We start from the raw sequence: 24,798 nt of genomic DNA on the forward strand, positions 1-24,798 counted from the left end.
TCCAAATTAGTGACTATGGCAAAAAAATAATTTTAATTTAAAAAGCTATACCTCAAATGTTTTCAAATCTTTAAATACTTTCACTTTGGCTTTCTTAAAGTAAAAGTTATTTCTTTTTTTTTCATAAAAACATTTGCATGCCTATACAATTTTATAAAATATTAATGTAGCCTCAAACCAATTGCTTTTTCTAAAAACGCAAACAAACCAACAAGCGGTCAAAAATAAAACAGACGAAAAAGGAAACTAAAGTAAACAATAAAATAATAATTTCATTATAACATTTATTTATTTATTTTTCACCTGTTTGCCATTTGTACGAATATTCATTATGAAAAGGAAATGAAAAAAGAAAGCAACAGAGAATTGTTTTAACAAGTAGTATACTGCCCAAAATCCAACACCCCATTAACAAAAGTCTTCAACATTGTGCGATTATGTATGAATACAAGGATGTAAATATATATGTACATATGTATATTAAAACTGATGTAGTAGCATGGCACCAATTGAAGACAAAAAATAATTATTAATTTGTTACCAAATGAGAAGCCTTTCTTTACTTGAGTTTGATATGTAAATCTAGGATGATTTCTTATAATACGGTATTTCTTCTAGGCCATGAAAATATTTAAATATTATGTTATGATTGATGTTATCAAGGCTTTTTAAAATTATAATTTGGAAAAATATGTTAAAACTGGTAAATTGTTGAAACTAGTCTTTATTTATTTATGGCCACTCTAATTACTTAGTACTTATACATATGTATTTTATACCTTTAACAAAACATATTCCCCTAAGTGATTTATACAAATGAAACTCGCAAATGGCCAAGTTTTGTTCTCAGAAAATCATTTAGAACTGTTCAGTTGCTGCCCATTCAACGTGTTGAGCTTTATGCCAAATAAAAATTATTCCCAACGCCAAATAGTTGGGTGCAAAAAATACAACAAAAAAAAATTATAACACGCTAACTTTTTTTTTATTTTCTTAAAAAAACAACGTTTAATTTCGTTTGAGATTTAAACAACATTTACATTACTTGTATGTTTGCATTTCGATTTGAAAAAGAAAAATCGTTAAGTTTATTTTAAGCGTTACGATTTTTTCTATTCGTTGGCCATAAACACCACTTGACGACATATCGCATGCATGCTAGTGTTTTATAGTAACCGTAGTAAGGCTAGATATATTAGATTTATTAGAAAATTCAACACAAGAAAATTTAGTTTTGTAGAAAAAACAAGGCTTTTGCCTTTACCAATTTTTTTTTTGTTCCTGCAAAGAAAATTATATATGCACACGCAAATATAATTAAGAATCCGAAAAGTATATGTATATACATATACACACAACTATCAAAATAATTGTATGTGTTTCATATTTTATAACAACGATATCTAGACTTTCAATATCCGAAGGAAAACCACAAACAGAAAAATAAACTTAAACTTAAAAGCACGCAAAATATTTATGTAAAAAGGCACTAAAGTGAACAAATAAAAACAAATTAAGCTGGTCAAGGTCGACTATTAATAATTCTACCATGTAAAGGTGTAATAAATCTTGGTCCATTCTTTTTTATATTTCGAAATAAAATTACAGTGAATAAATAAATAGAGTCCAGCTGATAATGGCTATATTAGAAACTAATGTTCCGAAAAATCCAAGGCATGCAGTTCTTTTTTATTTTTTTATAATTTTGAAAGATCGATTTTTCTGTAAGTCTAACCCTTTTGTTCCGTTCTAAAGTGTTAATCGATAAAAAATTATTTTGTAAAGCTATACCAATCGGCTCAGAATTACTTTCTGAGACGATTTAAATATGTCCGTCCGTACATCCGTCCGTCCCTCTGTGTTTGTCTCCATGGAAACCATGTGCGCTCGTTATAGGTCGCATATTTATTTAGACTAAGAAAAATGGTTGAAATCGGTCCATTACTTCACCCATCCCGCATACAACTGTATCTCCAGAATTACGTTAAATGTTCTATTATGTTAACAAAACACATAGTTTTATATAACTATAAACGGCACTACCGATTTTTTTAATGATTTGACCCAAGCTCCCATCGAAACTTTGTAAGTTCCTCTACCGAAATTAAAAGGGACAAACCAATATTTACCCATACTTCCCTATGAGACAATAAGAAAACTTATTCCGGAATTAAGTTCAAAAGCAAATTAAATGCTTTGCTTTTAAAAAAAATACACATTATTAACAAACGGATATGTGTAGAGGTCAGTCTTGCCCGACTATCCATTCATACTTGTTAAGTAAATGTCATCGAAAAATTAATACGATTTCACTATACATTTATATGATCTGTTTTATAGGAAATAGTTTACTATAAAAAATCATTCCAAATATTGATTATAAAAAATTAAAAACAAGATATGTAAAAGATGTCAACGTTAAATTTTTTCTCATGATTTCTAAATGAGGATATGCACCCAATGTTGGTAATATATTAAGTCAGTATGCAAGTTAGCTTAAAAAGTTATAAGTACACTTAAAATATTTTAGTTTAGAGACGTTTTTATGTCCTCTTTATTCTTCCTAAAAATACGGTGGCTTGTCTCCATTTTCTTGAATTTTGTTTGGTTTATTATTAAAATCAATCAAACATTAATTGAACTGAAATTGCTATTTGGAAGATTAAATATTTTAAGGGGGTTCGATAGTAATGATTGCGTAATTGTGTGTATTAGTAGTATACGATGATTACATACATATGTACATTCAACTTTAGTGTTATTCTTTGTTTTCTTTGTTGGCTTTAACGGACTTCCTGCTAAGCAACGACCATTCACTTACTCTCCAAAACACAAATACACATACTAACAACAGCTGTAGACATATTGCCACTGCCCAGCAGATTAACTTTGAGACAATATTCCAGTTTTATTCTTATCTAAATGTTATATAGAATGAAGATCAATCGGTGTTTTAATAGCGGCATACTTACTTACATTATAATTTATTTGTGCATTACAATACAATTACAAATTATATTCTCACTTAATTTACAGTTGTAGTTATGCAGAACAAAGTCTCTGGTAAAAATCGAACCAACTAGCTCCAGGCTAATAAGCTAGCATACTATCAACCGGTACATCCACATATTATAACATCCTAAATGAATATACCTAAGGTACAGAGTTAATATATAAAATTACAATAACCCCAAACTGCAGGGTTGTTATAGCTGTGCCTATATGTTCGTATTTAAATTACAAATAAAAAAACAACAACCAAGTTTTAATAACCACGGATTTTATAACATTATTTCATAGTTGTTTCTGTTGTTTTATATCAAAACAAAGGAGTTTAACAAAAATTCTATACGTTTAGTGGCAAACGATTTTCTGTTTGTATTTGTTCTACACTTCAATTTGTAAATTTGTAGGCTTAAACAACATTTGGCCTTTTTGTTTCTTGTTACCAACAATATTCATAAACAGCAACAACAACATTATTATACTCGCTGCTAACCCAAAGAATGAAATATAACAACATCATTGCCAACCAACGTTATTCACGAGAACATTGGTTTTATCGTTTCATTTCATATCATTATGGGCTGTATAGACTTAATATCGCTTTCTCACATCACATTAACCATTAAAACCTAAAGTTATGATTTTAAGTGGTTTTAAATCTTTTAATGTTTGTTCAAGTCAACGCCCCATCCTCCTGTTTGCCCACATTCAATCGCAATCAGTGCCTCGCTCTCTGCCACCCCTTAATATGCCTTCATGTATAATAAAGTTTCCGTTGTGTAAGAGTATAAGGAGCATATACAAACAATCGCACTTTCGCCCTTTGTTACACACTAACACATCCAAAAATATATCCTTGTTATGATGAATAAGCAAATTGTTTGTTTTTAGGTGTTGATAGTGTCTGTGTGTGTATGTTTTGTTTATAGATGTACGTATTTGCGAATATCAAATGAAGTAAACGTGTAGTTACTGGTTGAAATGTCCTTTTCGATATCTTTACACTCTCCACTTAATAGAAATTCGTTTAGAAAATTTTAAAATTATGTGAGTGTGTTATTAGAGTCTTTAGTTTTGCACAGAAGGGGATATTAATTAAATATGTCAATTTGTCAATCTTAATTTGATATCATAATATCATATATTTTAAGTGAAGGTATGTGTTGATAAAATAATCAAGTTCTTTAAATCTTAAAAGGCAAATAATGTTCTTGATATTGTAGTCGAAATTTGATCTTTGTAATAATGTTGGAACTAGTTCTTTTTTGCCGAATTCAATTCAAAACAGTTTCTGATAATCAGCATTACAGTAGCCCATTCATAATCTTATTCTCCGATTACCATTTAGCAATTACCGTTTGTTCAATTATTTTTGTATACTATAAACAAGTAATGCTTTATAGTCGGGAATGGCCGACTAAAATCATGGATTTATTATTCTTAAACATTAGAATTGTGACCTTAAACGCATTATTTTTTCTACATTTTATGTATTCACTTTGTAAATACCAAAATGCAAACTTAAATGACCTTTTTAAACAAAATTTTCTATTTATCTAAGACAATAATAAATTAGCCGTAAATCATATTCTTATTAGCCTCTTAAGCCTAAAATTTCTTTAATTATCCTGTGATATTAATAAAAATATGTCTTAATATAATTTTACGCATTGCTCTTGCTACAAAACGTTAATCCTATTATTTAATTTTGTACTGATTTTGTAGTTAACAAAAACAAACAGTTTCTGTTAAGAAAAAGGAAATCAGTAAATTTTTTTTTTGTTTTTGTAGATACTACAACACCAGAAAGCACATTAAATGCTGTGAAGGACCAAAAGTAAGCTAAGACAGTAGAAAAGTCATACAAAGGAAGGGTTCATTACAAACCATTGATATTAAGCTAAAGAGTGTGCTGAAAATGAGCCCAGAAAAAATACGAAAAAAAATGATGAGAATAAAGAAATAGAATATTTTCTTTAAAAGAGTGTGTGTGTCTTGTAACAAATGGCGGAAACTGTTATCTATTATGGCATTTAAATGCTTAAAGGGTACCAAACTTACACAAAAAAGAGTAAGTCCCCAATAACAGCAATATTGCCGTTGTAAGCGTAAGAAATAAATGTTAAAAGGCATAAGCTTAAGCAATTAATTAAAAAAGCACAAAACAGATTTTCATTTGCAAGAAGACAAAAAAAGGAAATGAAAAAATTTAAATAATGACTAAAAAATTACAATCTGGTTTTTGTAAGAAACACTTATCAAATGCTTTAAATAAAAAACTACTTAATTATTTTTCTTCAGTTAATACAATGAGTTTTCATAGTAGCTGGTGGCCATTTTGAAAATAAGTTTTGACATTTCTTGACATGTCTTAAAGCTGTATGGTCTTGTATTTTGTATTTTTTTTTTCTTTATTTTTAATTTTTGTAGTAGAGAATCATGCATGTAACACATACAATTATTTAGCATGCAATCTCAAACCTACTACATACATAAAACTTTAATAACAAAAATATGAAAATTAAAAAGTAATTTTATTGTAGAAAATTCTATGTTTTCAACATTTAACACAAGCCTTTAAGAATACTCATAACTACCATAACATAACATAGACTTGAAGAAAATAATTCTACTCATTTTAAATGAAGAGAGTAAAACAGCACTTTTTAGAAAAAAAAAGATTATTTGTATTATTATTAATTATTCCATGTTTTTTTATAACAATCAGCCTATTATCCGATATGATAGACATACATATTGTTTCTTAAAATGTTGCCTTCAACTGAGACGTTTTTAAAAATAAATTTTGGATCCCATATACAAATTTCATAAATATAAAACTAATAGTTTCATTATAATTGAATCAAACCACTTTCAGCAAGAAAAAATTATAAATTTCTGATTTGTTTTTTTTTTCTAAGTGTACATACATACGTATGTTTAGATGAGTAATAAGTTCAAGTGTTTGTTGTTTAGCTTCTTTACCTACCCCACCGTACATAAGAATGTACATAAAAACAAACACATTCACAAACACACTAACATATCTACCGGCTTAAAATGACCTCTTTTGACCACATGCCAACCATAGACGCCACTTTTTCTAAAAAAAAGTAGTAAAACAAAAAAACGCAAAGAGCTGGAGAGCAAACGACATTAGCAGGTTTAAAGCTTTTTGGGGGGTTTGAGATCCCTTGAGATGTTGGCGTGTTGTTGACATTTACTTTCGTAGCCATAACCGAACACGTACTAGTGCCACATGATGTTTTAGTGTGGTGGTCCTTTTAACTCTTCATTGGTTCAGAGTTTTTCATTAATGTTTGTATCATTAAATTGCTAAAATTTAGGTGGTGAAAATTAGTTGCAAATTTTAAATAAAAAAATTCACATAACTTTTAAACCATGTGTGCATGCATTTATTGTTTTGTAATTAATTCAAGCGTGTTTTCAATTTAAGACCATAGTTAAAATGGATAAAAAATAAATCATGAGATCTGGTTTATTTAAAAAAAATTTAATTTTCTTATTGTTGGCTTTGTAATTAGCAGCAATGTTTATAGCTAGAGTTATTGTAACATAATGCATGTCATAAGGTCATAATTTTCTAATAGTTGTTCGTTATATCAAAAAAAAAAAATCTTATAAAGGGGGACTTGCTTTTGTGTTATGCAAAAATTCAATCCATAGATTCTGTGATGATATGCTAAACAATTTTAATTGTATAAATAACGATTTTAATGTTATTATATTTTACCCCTTACTTGTTCAAAAATCGATTTTAGCGACTATAGAAGTCTTGTAAAACTCTCATAATTGCGATTCTTTGAAATTAACATTTTTAAAAAATTGACAAAATATATGTTTGAAAACATATGTTTGTATATAAATAAGTATGTGGCAAATTACATCAAACAGACAGACAGACAGACGGACAGACGGACATAGCTAAATCGACTCAGAAAGTGATTCTGAGGCGATTGGTATACTTTAAGGTCTAGGACCAATATTTTTGAGTGTTACAAACTTCAGCACAAACGCATAATACCCTCCCCACTATAGTGGTGTAGGGTATAATAAAAAGTATGAAAAAATAGTCGGGCGAGGCCGACCATATAATAAGCTACACCTGTTACAAAAAAGTAAAATCTGAATTAGTATTCATAATAAAACATTTAGGTTGAATTGTACCTTGTCTCAGATATACGTACTTAAGACATTTATTATTGAATAAAATTGTGGACATTTAAGTCAAATTTTGAATGGGACTTTTTATAAGAAGGGTCGAATGAGGTCCTATAATTAAAAAAATTCTTCAGGGACATCAATGCTAGTATGGAACTTGGTTTTACAGCTTTTTGCCGAGATACGAGTATATTACATATAATTATGAACTTAAAAGCCATATTCCGCGGGTTCACTTGAATTGGGGGAAAAGTGAAATAATGGACCGATGTTAAACATTTTAAATAGGCTTCGTCCTTAAAAAAGTAAAAGATCATGTGTCAAATTTCATAGAATTATCTGCAATTGCGACCTGTAGTTTGATTACAAAGTTTACATGGACGGACGGACGGACAAACCCAATATACCTTTCCAATAAAGTGGTGTAGGGTATAAATATGTCAAGAGAGTAAAGAGCCATTCCTTACTTTTTTGGCTATTACTCAACCTTTTTACGGCACTAGCATTATAAATTGGGGCATTACTTTGTTTAATTGTCCACGACATTACTCCAAAGATTTAAGAAAAATGTGGAAAAGTAATTTCATACTAACCCATTTCTGTCACAGTCGACTCCTTTCAAAATTCATTAAAATAATAATTCCATCTTGACCTTGTAAATAAACATTTATTCTTCAGAAAAATAATATGTTTCTATGAACTTTTCACTTGTTAATTGAAGGTGTTTTTCTTTAATATTGACTTTTAATGTTTTTTAATGCAAATCTGGAAATTTTTGATGCTATAAAATTTTGATACAAAAGTTCATGTAAATTTGTTTATGAATCAGAAAAAAACTATTTTGAAAAGCTTTTTTTTTGAGCAAAAAAAAGATAAAAATCGTTATCTAAACTTCTTCGAATAATTTTTTTAGGACCAATAGGTTTAATACACATTTGAATAAAACCCTGGTTTGACCCCTCCAAGTCTAGCAGTTATTGACTGATAAAACAGAATTTTTTATCTGGTTTGGTGCAAATTTTATCCAAATCGTAATCTATCGATTTTAAAAAATTGGCCTTATGTAAACATAGAAGTGAAACAAGTGATTCAATCTTACATATCAATAATATGCGTAAACTTGTTATGCTTCTAATATTATTAATCATACGCATTCAGAATAAAATGATTATTTTTGCCGTAATTAAATCATGAAGGAATTTTTGAGAATTTTTGATTTCTAAAATCAACACGGAACCGAGGCCCCTTTCAATTTTTTTCTTTTCCTAAAAAAAATCTGAAAATATTAAAAATGTGAAACTTTTTTAAACAATTTCTTATATTGTAATAAATGATTCTTCAAAACTGTTTACCATTTTATATACTCATAAATATAAACGGTTTCTGTTTAATGATGATAAAGTAACCAACTAACTGCAACAAAATGAAAAGCAGAAAAACTTAAAAAAATACTTTTAAAATAAATAAAACCTAACTAAAACCATTGATACGCAAATGTTTCTTTTAGATAAATACCACAAAGCATAATCTGTGTTAAACATAGAAAATAGTATTAGAACTGGCATTAGTAACAAACAAATATGTATGCATGAGAATAAGAGATAAATGGTTAAAATATACCACAAAATACTCTTGAATTATAGCTTATTTGAAGACAAGCTAATTGTGGTGTGGTTAACAAAAGTTAAATCATTGTTTTCAAAAAGATTTCACAGATTACAACTTTTAATAGTTACATAAACTATTTGAATCCTAATTACAATTTTGGTTTATAAGACATCAAAAAAGGGACAAACAACAAAAATATTTTTATGAAAACATATCCTTAGTTTATATGTCATTTATATTAATAATTAGACTAGTTAGACTTAAATATGGAAAATATTTTCTTCTGTCCTGCACCACGGATAATAGTTGTACTGATATTTCTTATGCTGAAACATGTTAGATTTTTACCTAACTAGAGTATACAAATCGTGTTAACAAATTCACTACTTCTATTAAATATGTCTTCTAAAATAATATTTGAATGCTTACAAATGTTTTACATTGCTTACTTAGGGAACATGCCATTTTGCGTTAGCAACTGCTTTTTACAAACAAAGAATAAAATATAATTTTCATATAAATGATTGGGCGGAATGGCTTTTATAAGATTCCTGGCTCGTTTTTTTAGGATATTAATATCTATTGAAAATCTTAAAAACTAAACCAGTATCTTTTTATACCTACCATCTTAATTTTTCCATTGAAAATCTTAAAAACTATACCAGTATCTTTTTATACCTACCATCTAAAAAGATGAGGTATAGGTTTAGGGTCACACGGAAGGAGCTAGAGAGTTGAAATTATCCATAAATATTGAAAATAGGCAAAATTAGACCACGTTTTAGCATAGCCCTTATACATGTGGCCTCCTAGAAAAGAACCAAAATCTTTCTACCAAATTTTCTGTATAATTTATCCAAACCTTTTCACTTTAATTTTACAAATTATAAAATTTCAACCTTAATAGCTACCATATTAACTCTCTATAATTAATTCATTATTGAATCAAGAGTGAAAAATAATTAAAGTAAGATATTTTTAATATAATCACCATGGATTAACTTTTAAAGTTTTTTATATATCCTCTATTAAAAGCTCTGAAGTTTTAATGGGTAACTAAATTTGCTAACAACATTAAAGGTGTACAATTTTATTGTAGCAATATTTCGAACCAAAAGCTTTAAAAAAGGAAATCGTTTTTAAAAGCTTTAAGGATTAAAGTTTATAGCAAATTTCGCAACCAAAAGCTTTTATTAAAATAAGTTTTAAGTACGTTAAAGCTTTTGATTTCATTTATGGTAAAAGTTATTGGAGTTATATAACAGTTTAAAACAGAACAAATGTATACAGTTTGAAAACCACTAGTAAATTTGATATCTGCAACATAAATTATTCCACTAGTAACAACTTTTAGTTATTTATTACAAATTAAAAAGTATCAAAATGTCTCCCATGTAGAAAAGTATTCATAAAGCACTGTGTATGTTTAGCTTTTAGTTTCTATATTTAAAAAGAATCATTTGAAATACACAATTGGTGTGATGAAGTAGTGGAATTAATTCCAAAGCTTTAATAAAAAAGAGTACCATTTTCACCAGAATTTGATCCTATAGTTGCCTTAGTACCCGAATTCCAAAGCAATATATCAATTTTATAAAAATTGACTCAATGAGTTTGAATAAAATAAAGTTTCCCGTTTTCACTTTTTTGTTACTTTTTTCCCATGATGATGTGCGATGATGAATCAGTCAGGCAGAAACGCTACTCTTTTATATATATAAAAAGATCAGTACGTTATTACACGTATCCAATATACAAATTTACCACCTAGCCTAATAGCTCATAATTCTTTTAAATATAATACTATTTATACAATCGGCAGATCTAAAGATCTTAGCTTCTCCAAGTTCCGAATTATATATTTAGTTCAAAATGGATTAAAATTATACTGATTTTATTACCAATTAATCATTAATTACGTTCAAATTTTAACTCTAATTTAAAAACTGAAAAATGGTTTTATTGCCAATGTATTCTTCGTTTTATTTTTCTGAAGAATGAAACTGGTGGAAACAGTTCCACTTTTGATCGGAATGGAAATCTGTGACATCCTGTTTACTACTCTGTAGGCGTAGAAATGTCACAAATGTAATATGTAATTTTTTTATATTTTTTTAAATGTGACATCTTAAAAGCTATACAATACATAAAAAAAATGCATTTAGTAAAAACTTTGGGACAAAAAACTATAAATTTTAAAAAATAGCAAAGCATCTTTTAGTAATTTGTGTCTATTTTGTCTGTCTTAGCTTTTTGAGTTTCCTCTTATGAGTTTACGACAACAACCCCCCAAAAAATTAACATGGAATAATGTGTATAATACTTAATAGTAATTGCCACAACTTATTCATGAATATTATCATATTTATAAATGAAAGCTTTTGTTATCCACTATTACATAATTAAGATGTATTTTTTTAAGAAAAAAAGTTTTACAACTAAATACAGCTTTTCTGAGTTTATTGATAAAATACGGATTTTTGCCAAAATGCATTGAAAAAATTTGCATTTAATAAAAATGTAAATTATAAAATTTAAAGAATTTTTCTATTGGACTTTGAGAATTTCAAACAAAACTATTCTGGTAATTCTGGTTAATGGTTTTCCATCTAAGACATCAAAGCCTGACAACTTTATTATAACTAAAAACTAAAAGCGTTTAATTTGTACTAAATTATTTAATTTTTAATTAGTAAAGTTTTTCAATGAAATGGTTGTTGTATCAACTTACAAAAACCTTTAACAATAATTAAGGAAGAAGGATATAGAACACAAATTAAACCAAGAAATCAGCCTAATGATATGAAATAATTATTTGGTTTTTATCCTTGCTAGGCTATAGCAAGGACATAAACTTTTTCAGAAGCTCTTTAATTTAAAAAAATATATTTTTCTGTTAAGTATAAACAATTTAAAAGCTTAATGTTTTAAGAAAGTTTGTGTAGATAATCGTTAAAAGAAGTTTACATTTTTCTGTTACAGAAATGTTTTTATCGACTTGAATCTTATGTTATTGTTGTTGTGTCCTACCGATGGGTAAGTGGTTATTGTTCTATTCTGCAAATGAAGTCTCTACTTAGTATAATACAAAACTTAAAATTAAATAATTTTTCTCCAAACCTCTTAAAATGTGTACCAATATAACCAATTTAAAAATCATCTCCCATTATATGAAACAAATTCTTCCAAAATAACACATACATACATATGTACATAGGTCAACTAACAACATTGTACTTACCTAAAATAAAAAATCCAAAAATTCCAAAAACGTAGCTGAACATATTTGACACCTGTGTGAGTTGAGTTAACCTTAATTTCATTTAAACAATTTTACTGTAAATGCAACTGAAATGACAAGAGAAAAACAAACATATAGAAAGGTATGAATTTAAACAACTAGGACAATAAAATAATAATAAAATTGTATGAATGGTACTCAATAAAAATGTTAAAATATTTAGTAAAATTAATTATAAACGATAACAGGACATGCAATTCAATAATAACACACAATACGTTTGCCATTCGTGCACATACAAATATACACATTGTACAAAATACAATGTATGCCAATGTTTATACATATCCGGTAGTTCGTGATGTATAGGTACTTAGATAAATTGATTTTAAATAGAGTTTTTTGTAATTTGACACAAAGTATACATCTTTTTTAATGCATATTATGGGAACTATTCCATAACTAATTGCTCAATCAGAGTTAATTCTAAAATTAATATAAATTAGTACTTTGTCAGCCACGGCGAATTACTGGTTTGTAACATCATATTTACAAGCTCTTTTTATATACATACTGACATACATACATTTATTCAAATTTTTATTTATTATTTTATATTTATTTAAAATTAAAAAAAAAATAAATTGTATACATATTTATCATAAAAATGTCCACAATTGCAACTGAGACTTCATGTTGTTATACATAGCAGGGATGGCAAAGAATACTAGAGCATTCCCTGCGTTTGTGTAAATGGTGACTTTTTTCACTTCTCTATTAAAATTTCTTTAATTATTTGTATACCCTTTGAATATAGAGTTGTGGAGTTTAGTAAGCATGAGTATTTGTTGCATAAATTCAACCGACCGACAATAATTATAAAAGCAATAATATTGTTGACATTTTTTAAATTTTTTTAATAGAAATAGTAGTAATGAATGAAATATTAGCAGCAAATTAGTAAAATTGTTTGCATAAATAAGAAATTTTAAATTTCAGAGACTTTTCAAATAATTCAAAAAGTATTAGTGATTTGAATCAAACTTAGGTTTCATAAAGTTGCGAATATTTTAATGCGTACATTAGAGTTACAATCGAAAAGATAAAAATATATTCTTAGAATATATTAATTTCAACGGGTTAATTGAACAAAAATAACCTAAAAGTATGCCTAAAAATATGAAATTATTTCCAAAGTGAGTGTGTGTGTGTGATCTCCGGAGGTAGTGGGTTCAATTCCCACCTCAATCACTAGTTAAGAAGTATATAGTCCTATGTATATATTTTTTGGATTTGATGTATATAATTCATCCTTTTAAACTAATTATCCTGTAGAAATTGAAATTTCTCCTTACACGCATGTAAAGAGAACTAGGACTGGTTTAAAACTAATTCAAATATATTTAAAAAGCATACTCCATTTAACATTGTGATGTCCTAGATGAGGATTACATAATCCATCCATACATTACATCGAAGTAATCCCAAAACTTCTCCATTTTTTAGAACACTTAAATTTTTCTGTATAATTTGTGTAATATTAAAATAATTTAATTATAATGATGAGTGTACACAGAGTGAAAAAGAAATATACAGGCCTTGACAACGGATTGATGTCAATAGTGAGCTTACCACGATTGTTAACATTTAAACAACGGATATGTATAAAATTTAGATTTCAGCAACGTATTGTTATTGCCATTTTGACAACGTTGGATTGTCTGACAACACAGTATTGTCATACGTATGTATATAAGACCGGGGGGGGGGGGCGTTACCTCCCCTCAAAATAATCGATATTTTATAATATAATGTTAACCAAAAAAAATTTGAGTTTAGTGTTGTCCGTTCGTAAGCTCAAGAGTTTTCAAGAAAATATCTTATGGGAGACACGATTTTTCATGTTTGATTCAGTATTTTACCAAGCTTCCAAAAATCGTTATTTTGCTTTATAACTGTTCAAAAAAAATATTTTTTGTCATTCGATGGCCGTTCGTGAGCTGGGCCAGTTACAAAAAAGTTCCCTTTTTTAACGAAAATTTACCGTTATATATGTACCAATCCCAATTTAAAATGGATTACTATAACACAAGTTTACAAGTTAATATTTTTTGTTTGTTCATGGAATGAAACATATTTTTTGAAACGGTGTATGTCCGATGGTTAATTAACAATTTTCAAAATCTTCCATGCTTTCTTTTTACTTTAGTGAAATTTCATTAGAATCGGACAGTTTAGATACAACCGAATTATATCCATCTTTTTATCTCCATTTCAGTGGTTTATACATAGTATTTTACGAAAAAGAACTTTGTCAGTGTTGGCTCTGATTGAAATTCGTTATGGTTTATTAAACTGATACTAACTAGATACTTTATGAACTGAATTGTCTCAAGAATGTGTTACAAAAGACTCTAATTCAATTTGTTCAGATTATCAAATGGTATTTCTTATATAATGCCTAAGAAAAAACAGCCAATGGACAAACTATGGGGTTAGCACAATAGGCTTAAAGACCTTCTAGTGTTCTTTCTAGGGCACAAACCATATTTAATTATTATTTTCACACACTTTAGAAAATTCTATCTACAGTTTTCTGAACTGTTTTTAAATCTATAAATTCATTAATTTACGTTCAAAAACAAAAAAAAAAAAACAGAAAAATAAAAAATCACAAAACCGTAAAATGTGTTACCAAACGTGATATAACAGCAGAACTTTTGATAGTGCTAGTGATGTTTTGTGTTTGTTTGTGTGGCCCGTAATGGAGTAGACCTCATAAATTGCATGGGTCATGTAACAGTCGGTGTTGGTGGTGTGTTTGTTGCTTAAATAAAATATGAGTTTCTTATTGTGAATAAACAAGACCAAAGAAAGGATGAAAAATAAAAACTTTGCTGCTGCTCGTAGTAGACCAGCTTTATGCATTTTTCATAGGCACAAAAACTATGAATTTGAATTTAATTGAATTAAAATTTATTACCGGTAACAGGTAAACTATAGCAGTATACTTTTTCATAAATGTTTAGGTTTTAAATGAAAAATTCTGTTGCATTCACCTACTTTGTTGCTATATTATAAAAGATCTAAAAGTTTTTTGTTTTAAAATTCAACTTGCTATAACTCTATATAATTTCATATATAAAATTTCCATTTCTCTATTATAAAACAATTCTACTTAAGAAGTTATAAAAAACTTTGTACAATTCAAATTACTTAAATAAAAATAAATTTTGCAATTATGCTCCATATTATTAATATTTATGCTACAAAACTTTGAAATGCATAGAAAACCAGAAAACAGTAAAAGACAGTTGCCAACCACAAGAAGCTAACTATCTACGTATGTATGTAAATGAATATTGGTTACTTAATGGAAAATGTCACAACTAAAAAATAAACGTTTAAATAAATTATGTGCAATATTATGTGATTATTAAAAATTGTTCAAAACAAGTTTTAAAATAACAGGATAATAAACTGTTTGGATAGTTGGAGTTACAAAATAATTTTTATTTTGAGTTAGTCCAGTCTAGTAATGAACGTGCAATATAGAATGTTATTAGGGTATTTTTCTATTTAGTATAGAATTTCCACTGTAGTGATTTAGATAAGTATATTAACTTATAATATAATATAACTTCCCAATAACTATAGCTAGGATTTCAAATATTTTCTTTTTCGTTATTATAAATGAAGATGAATGCAGTCGATAAAGAGGTAAATTATCAACATTATAAAATTCCTACTTTATTTACTAGATAGTTATTATAATAGGCTTAGATTTTGCCTAAATTATATTTTAGAAATAAAAACCTTTACATTTTTAAAATAAGTTAATAAATTGAATCTTGATACAAAGTAAGAAAATAACACCTTAATAATGTATATATGTATATAATAAAAGCAAGAATGACAATATTAGAAATGTCACAATCTGTGTAAAAATAAAAAGTATTTACGAATTTTTATTTAAGGTTCATGTACAAGAATATACTTGGATTTTATCTCGTAAACTTGGTGTAATTCAGAAAATGCAAAAACAAAAACACAAAGCCACAATAATATCACTTACATGTAATACATAGTAGTGTTTCTATCTGACCATTGTCCTTTTTCTCTAACTTAAAGCAGGAAACGAATTTATAAATGTCTGAGTTTAAATCAGTTTTTTTTTGTTAAATACAAACATTTTAAACAAATTTTACACAAGTGTTTTGAAAAGGTACGAATGAATATTAAATGCTATATTTTATATATACACAATTCAGACATAAGAAGTACATAGAAGTATCACAACGAAAATACCTAAGAGCTTAAATGTAACCACAAAATAACTTTATATTCAGTTGTACAAATCGTATATACCCTTTACGATATTGCGTTTTAGTATAATCATATTTGTTTTATCATATATCAAACACCAGGATAATAAATTTTGTTTGTATTGATTGGATATAAGATTTTGATAATAGAGATATGTATCTGAGACCTTCAGAAAATTTATTTTAACAGACATTGATCAACGTCGCCCTTTATAATTCGATATATATCTTTGAAAGGTCACGATGCTGAAGAATGTAACAAGCAATATATCTGAAATAAATTTGGTAATATATTCGATACTTTTCTTTCTTTTTTGGGATAGAAAACATTTGTTCACTCTATTGTTTTTTTGTTTCATTAAGTTGTTAAGGTATATGTCCCGATGTGTCATACGTTAAAATATAATTGCTGGGAACATAAAATATAATTGTATAATATTTCATAGCGATTGATGTCTAATCGACATCTACGGTTTAATACATATTCCTGGTGACCACTTGTTTCAGAAAATGCAAAATAACGTAACAAATATAACATGAAAAATACTTAGAAAAGTAATTTTTTTCTTTTGAAATTGTTCTTCTATAGTGTTTTACATAAAAATGTAAACTATTGCTTTTATATCTTAAATAATTTTAATTTTATAAAGTTTTTTGCTTCTCCTGTAAAGCTCTGCAATCTATCCTTGAATAGCAACTTTAGAACTAATGATGTTGTTACTGCTTTTATAACACGTTCTGTAGAACTTGGATAAAATTTAGTTTGGAATTTGAAATTTCACCTATAAAAATTCCATATGCCATATAATACTTTCTTACATGGCATTTATGTACTTCATAACTTCATCTAAAAAAGTAAACAATATTACATCCTTTGGTCCTCACTATTCTACCATCCAGTGTAAAGGTCACCTTAGGTATAGGTTATTAAATTAATTTTTCTTTTTTTCTCGAAAAATCACCATAATAACACATTTGCACTGGAAAAACTTTATACAGTCATTTAAACTTAGAATTAAAGTATGGGTTCTTTCTGCACTGACATGTATATGTATAAATTAAGAGCTTGCATACATTTTATAGCCCAAACATTTTCCAGCATCAGAATGAACATGATGATGAGAATGATAATAACTATCAATTCTTTTTTAAATACAATACACACTACAATAGTGTTACAACAACAGTATATGTTTGTATATAGTACTAGTAGTTTTGTTGTATTTATTAGTAGTTTAGTCTAGTAACAGTTTTGTTAATGTACCAGTAGTAGAACATACTATAGTAGTAATAATAGAAAAAGAAAAAAAAAAATACTTACAACAGCAATCTGAAGTAACATTACAATTTGATACTTAGTGTACTAGTTATACTTGTAGAATAAATGAAAGTATTTCTTAAAATCTACAATAGTCACGCCTCTCTACTGTATACCGACGACGAGGACAACAACAATAACGGCCACAACAGAAGAAGTAGACAAAACCACAGACTAAAGAACAGAATACATGTTGATGGCATCATAGTTCATCATCAATGTGAATGTAAGATATTATGAGACTAGTGACCTCTAGTGTGGTCAACCAACACACACTATATACCGTTTTGGATTTACATTTATATAAATGGCATGTGAAGAACACACATTTAAATGTACACATGTTTACATGAATAAAGTCACATACATACATGTGGAAACATGACTTTAGCTGTAAGTTAAAAGCCTTTTGTAATATGTAGAAAGTCTCACACTAGGATTCAAAAAACATACATTTACATGTCTGTTAAAAACAGTGTAAATAAAACTTTAAGATACAGTTTTTATACAATGTGTAAAAATATTTTGCTTAAAGTATTTTTACAGTTTACATCTAGCAAATTATACATATGAACTGTGACTGATATTCTTTTCAATATATAACGGCATTTTAAACATTTCCGAACAGGATTAGTACCACTTTCCGATTTATATTGAACTCGGCAAGGTGAAGGAAAATCGCGAAATTGTTTTTGAATGTTCAGCATACTTCAAATAATTGTAGATCCCATTTTTATAATATGAAGTAGCAAGAATTATTCCATGTTCACCTGTAGATAATTCACAGTTGCAAACAAATACAAATACATCGACATACATTCAGTTAATATAATTTCATGTTGGGAAACTGAAATGAAAACAAACAAAATTGGTAAAAACGAGTTGTTGCTCGAAATTTGAGACTGTATTACCATTTTACAACTGCAAATACATTTACATGTATATGCGTATATATTAGTAATAAACTTACATGTACATATAAGTGTACATCATATTGTACGTGTTGTATAATAAACTTTTGTACACTATATCTGTATATAAATGTTTCAGATCATATTTGTCATTCTAGCAGCCCTTACACATATATCCAGCTACATATATATGCATATAATTCAGATATACATATATTTTGAAAAAATATAAAGTTCGTCGTGTGAGGATGAACTGATTTCAAAAGTATGCATTTGTAGATGTTCATATATATGTTTATTAGACATACTCACTCTGTACGGAAACCAAACCCCTGATTTTGTTATCCCACTCAATATTTACCATGCTTTGTTTTAAGATGATTCCACTATTTTACTCGGGCACAAGTTTTTTTTGTGAGTCGGCTTAATGTACATACATGTAGATATACATACATATATGTTCGAATGTGTTCACGTAACTATTTCATGGCAACGACCTACGTAAGTGGTTACGCTCGGTTAGACTTTTCCGCATTTTTGCCTCTTTATTGCGTGCTCTCATTCGAATGAAATGAACAAAATTTTCGGAGGGAAAATACAAAATATTGGAAAATTGACTTTAAATTAGCAGCAATATAAAGATAAAAACGCAAATGTAAAATTTGCATGGTTTTATGATCAAACTAAATGGTAAAAACAAATTTAACACGTTTAAAATCAAAATATGATCAAAATTAACCTTTATTCGGGGGAACATTTTTGAATTATGAAATTTTTATTAAGATTAGATTTTGTTTGAATTTTAAAAACTTCTTATCGTAATTAACATTATGATCGTTTTTGCACTTAATATCAATGCATCATATTAGATTTTTGATTTATGCGACATGTTGTGACAGACTGTCGAGAGTTTTAACGTGAGCACCTGCCGTGTCGGTCTTATCTCATGGTGGTCTTTTTCATCCACAGGGTAGACTTGAGAACGGTCTACCATCGCCCCTTTGTCTTCAATGAAGACTCAGGTAGCAATTTTTGCACATTGGCTATGACCGCAAGTACTTTGCTGGAGTACTCGAGCTATCTAATCTCTTGCCAAAGTAGTCACGTTGTAAGACAACCACACTACTATGGCTCTGTTGATTCGGCAGCAGCACCTAGAGACGTAACCGGTGGACCGAAGCACGATCCATCAATAAGCCGTAAACATCGTTCTTACTCACAGTGACACGCTGTGGTAAGTCTGATATGAACAGAGTATACTCTGAACATATCTGGACAAGGAAGGAAAATTAATTGGTATCACTTGTATATGATACCTTTCATCCATCATCATTCAACACAGCACACATCTCATTTATCCGACACATTCATAGAGAAAAACATACGACACACTTATTTAGGTATACGGGTGGGGTAAGGCCCGTATACCTCTACATTCATTCTGTATCATATACAATTGACACCAACTCATTTCCAACGCTTAGTCCCACAGTCACTCCTCTGTGGGCTATCTGTTGATTTTCGGCAACAGCACCGAACTCTTATCCCGAAATATTGGCTGTTATCATGCATCAGTCTTTTAACCGCCACTTATACTCTTCCCGCGAATTTGGGTTCAACCAACAGCCACTACGTGGATCCCGAAGGAACCTCAACCAACTGACCAGCCAGGACATAGTCCTGCGGGCAACTGGCCACCCGTAGTACCAGATAATGCGGTGCTCTGGTCAGACCTCTGGCAATCTATGCAAGGACTAAGCCAAGCGGTAGACTGAAACACCAATTTTTCAATCCCGGTCAGATTGGAGGTATTGGGCCCTCTTTATACCCCGGGATTGCAATAACACCAAGGCGGAGGTCTTCGCCAAGGTAACATGCCTCCGGGGGAGACATGTTGTGACAGACTGTCGATAGTTTAACGTGAGCACCTGCCGTGTCGGCCTATCTCACGGTGGTCTTTTTCATCCACTGGGTAGACTTGAGAACGGTCTACCATCGCCCCTTTGTCTTCAATGAAGACGCAGGTGGCAATTTTTACACATTGGATATGACCGGTACCATGCGCAAGTACTTTGCTGGAGTACTCGAGCTATCTAATCTCTTGCCAAAGTAGTCACGTTGTAAGACAACCACACTACTATGGCTCTGTTGAGTCGGCAACAGCACCTAGAGACGTAACCGGTGGACCGAAGCACGATCCATCAATATGCCGTAGACATTGTTCTTACTCACAGTGACACGCTGTGGCAAGTCGAATATGAACAGAGTAAACTCTGTAACATATCTGGACAAGGAAGGAAACTTAATCGGTATCTCTTGTATATGATAACTTTCATTCATAATCATTCAACCCAGCACACATCTCATTCATTCGACACATTCATAGAGAAAAACATACGACACATTCATTTAGGTATACGGGTGGGGTAAGGCCCGTATACCTCTACATTCATTCTATATCATATACAATTGACACCAACTCATTTCCAACGCTTAGTCCCACAGTCACTCCTCTGTGGGGTATCTGTTGATTTTCGGCAACAGCACCGAACCTTATCCCGAAATATTGACTATTATCATGCATCAGTCTTTTAACCGCCACTTATTCTCTTCCCGCGAATTTGGGTTCAACCAACAGCCACTACGTGGATCCCGAAGGAACCTCAACCAACTGACCAGCCAGGACATAGTCCTGCGGGCAACTGGCCACCCGTAGTACCAGATTGTGCGGTGCTCTGGTCAGACCTCTGGCAATCTATGCAAGGACTAAGCCAAGCAGTAGACTGAAATCACCAATTTTTCAATCCCGGTCAGATTGGAGGTATTGGGCCCTCTTTATACCCCGGGAATGCAATAACACCAAGGCGGAGGTCTTCGCCAAGGTAACATGCCCCCGGGGGGAACATGTTGTGACAATCGAACGAATAATAATCAACATACATATAATACCTTGCAATAGTAGTGATGATTTATTGACAGTAGCCGATTTTATACCAACAGCTGCTTATTGGTGACAAAATTCCGTCAAAAATTTTACAACAGGTGGAATTTCTTTTACGTAAACAAATATGAAGCGACAAAGGAAACATATTCAAAATATATGAGTGTTAAATGCGCACACACATGTTTCCATTTTTAGTTATTTTACTTTAGTGTTGAGCTTCCAAAAATACTTGACTTATACTTTGGTTAGAATAAATGTCTGCGAAATTGAAAAACACATTAAGTAATATTAAAGAAATTTACACAAAAACATTTTGGAAGAATAGTGAAGTAAAGATAAATGTAACATAAAACGTATGTCTCATAAGTAACATTAACAAAAATGATTAGTCTGCATATGCATACATAAGCATTTTTTCTATACTGACTGGGAATGGTAATACGGTAAAATATACATATGTCTAAATACAATTATTGTAGAACGGCCTGAAAATAAAACTGTTCTTAAATTTTCTTTACTTTTGATATTCTTTAAATGTAAGTAGAGTGCTAAACAAATTTTAACTTTGGTTGAAAATCAAAATTCGGCAAGAGATTATTGAGTATTATGGCCAAATAATAAAGTTGATCAATTACATCGCATTTATTAAAGTATTGTAAATTGTACGATGTGTGTTCATGTGCGTATGTTTAAAAAAATATTGAATGCAATTTGCACAAAGGACTTATAAAAACTCATTTTCTGAAAGAAGAGCTAGTTAAAAAGAAATAAATTTAATCGCAACGATTTTAAATGGCAGTACCAATATTCAATACGTTTTAGTCATAGATCCATATTAGCCATAGTTACTATACATCTGAGAAATGAATTCTATAGGTAAAAACAAGTGACGAGCAGAATTGTGATTCGAATGAAAATGTTTATGTACAACTTCTTACAGTGTACTACTACTAAATGTTGACTTGAATATGGTTCTCTGCTCCATGTGTGTGTCTGCCCAAGACTGTCAAATTTCACTTACATATATTACTCAATTTCCTTACAATCACAAAAACATTACTTTTGTTAAAGTTTTTTATGTATTTTTTTTTTTTTTTTTGTTTTTTTTTTGAACTATCGCCTGTCTGCCAATTTTTATCTGTCTGCAGCTTAGTATAATTTCTTAATTGTATATATGACATTTGTAAATAAAAGTGGTGTTTTTTTCTAAACAAACTTTTAGTTTGTGTTATTTTCTAATCGTGTGCGTGCCCAAGATGGGATATATTTATTATATGTATAATTTTTGACTAATTAACGAAAGAAACTTTTTTTAATAATATGGAAAACACATCAACAATAAATATGTGGGGAAAAATTCAACTCTCAAACTCTTTCCGTTCGGACTCTATCGTGTTTTCAACAGACAGACGGAAGGACAGTCGGATGGACAGACGGACATGGCTAGATCGTCTTAGAGTTTAATAAGGACCCTTTTGTTGGTCTATAACCAATATTTCAATATTTACAAGAGGAATGACAAAACCTCTCACTTTTTTTGATGGTAAGTATTAGTTCAGTGTGTATGTAGGAAGAAATCGTTTTGCATTAAGTATTACTAATAAAAAATACATTGTTTACCTTCGTATTCATGATAAAAAGATTAATCAATTCTGTCAAACATTGAAATTGATCCTATACTCACAATTTTTGTCTACTACATCTCATCAAGAAAAAAATTTACATGATATTGTCATAATCCCAGGTATGTACCTTACAATACATGTTTAAGCTGATTTACTTAAAATTTCTTACGTCTTCTATCACTAGTCCTATTATACAGAAGCATATCGTAGATAAAAAATATGTAGGCTTAACAACTGTAGTTACTAACTAATTTACAGAAAGATAGATGTTTGTTTTCAAAATTACTTGACAAAATTCTATAGATCCAAATCGATCGATAATAAATAACTCTGTAAATGATTTCAAAAAACATTATAAAAAGTAAAAAGAAATCATCAAAATAAATTCCTATATTCTAATTTATAGAGATTTTACACTTTACATTTTAAGCTAACGGTATGTATGAAAGTTTATGTATATGTGTTTTTTTAATTTTTTTAAGCCTCTTGAGAATGTAAATTTGACATTAATTGGATTAGGTTTTTGTATTTACGATCAAGAACATACAGACACCCATACCAAACATTTTATTTGTATATTTTTAAGTTAGCAAAATGTCAAGTTGTTATTCTTAGAATATTTAAGAGCCCCTGTGTGTGAACGTTTAGGGATACGGTCATATTTATTTATGACAACAGCGTACATACCATACATAGATGAAATTACACATAAACTTAGCCAATTATTTACATAGGTACATAGATATGTACATTCATGTATACAATTACATCATCTTGACTCTTAAATAAGTTATTTTTAACATGTTTATTTTGCGAAAGATTAACGCAAATTACTTTTAAGAAAATGAAAAAGGGAATCACAATTAGTTCACAGTTAAATTCTCGGAAAGAAAATAGTTTTCTCCAATATTATCATCTTAAAATTTACGATAAACAATCGATGTCACCGACCTTAGACTTGCAATTCTAATCACCTACCTATTAAAGTGCCTTTCAATAACTACGTATTATTTATTTGTTATATTAATCGTATTAATTATGTGTTATATAAATACTTTATCATTCATTAGTTAACTGTATAAGTATTTTCACACGATTTACATTGAATGATGTTTCTAATTACTTGTAAGCGATTATGGTTTCCAATGACATCACCATATTAATATAATGACTTAAAATGCTATTGTGTAAGTAAATTTAAGTATTTAAACCACTTAACTGGTAATACAAGTTTTTTCTAAGTCATTATTAAATAAACGACACTTAATAAATATTACTTATAAAATTTTTCAAAGAACTTTTTTATCACAGGAAAATTATAATTAAAAATTAGCAATTCCTCAGAATTTTAAAGAGAAAAATAAACGTTTGCTCAGGCTTCTTTGTGATGTTCAGTTATAGTATTAATAGACCATTTCTTTGCATATTACATCCTACATACCCCAAAAAAATGTTGAAAATCAAAAGTTAATACTAGGTGAATCAAAAAAATATCTCGAAAATATTCATAATGCTCATAGCATTAATATTTAGGAAACATTTTTCTTTAAGTTTAATAGGAGTCCATTTTACGCCATTAAATCCACTAATAGCATCTTAATAATGACACCAAGACGAAATCTTGTGTAAACTTTCTTC

The 24,798-nt window shown here is 29.3% G+C and overlaps 1 protein-coding gene across 1 annotated transcript in view; it reads right to left on the minus strand.

The window, feature by feature from the left end:
- Positions 1–24,798, minus strand: part of LOC111674636 — a 276,494-nt gene that overhangs the window by 215,709 nt on the left and 35,987 nt on the right. The window contains exon 3 of the mRNA XM_046947770.1: positions 12,038–12,144. Within this exon, the coding sequence (XP_046803726.1) occupies positions 12,038–12,119 (82 nt within the window). The 5' untranslated portion in view covers positions 12,120–12,144. The remainder of the gene's footprint in view (positions 1–12,037; positions 12,145–24,798) is intronic.

Source organism: Lucilia cuprina, chromosome 4, assembly GCF_022045245.1.
Source record: "Lucilia cuprina isolate Lc7/37 chromosome 4, ASM2204524v1, whole genome shotgun sequence".
Classification (NCBI taxonomy): domain Eukaryota; kingdom Metazoa; phylum Arthropoda; class Insecta; order Diptera; family Calliphoridae; genus Lucilia; species Lucilia cuprina.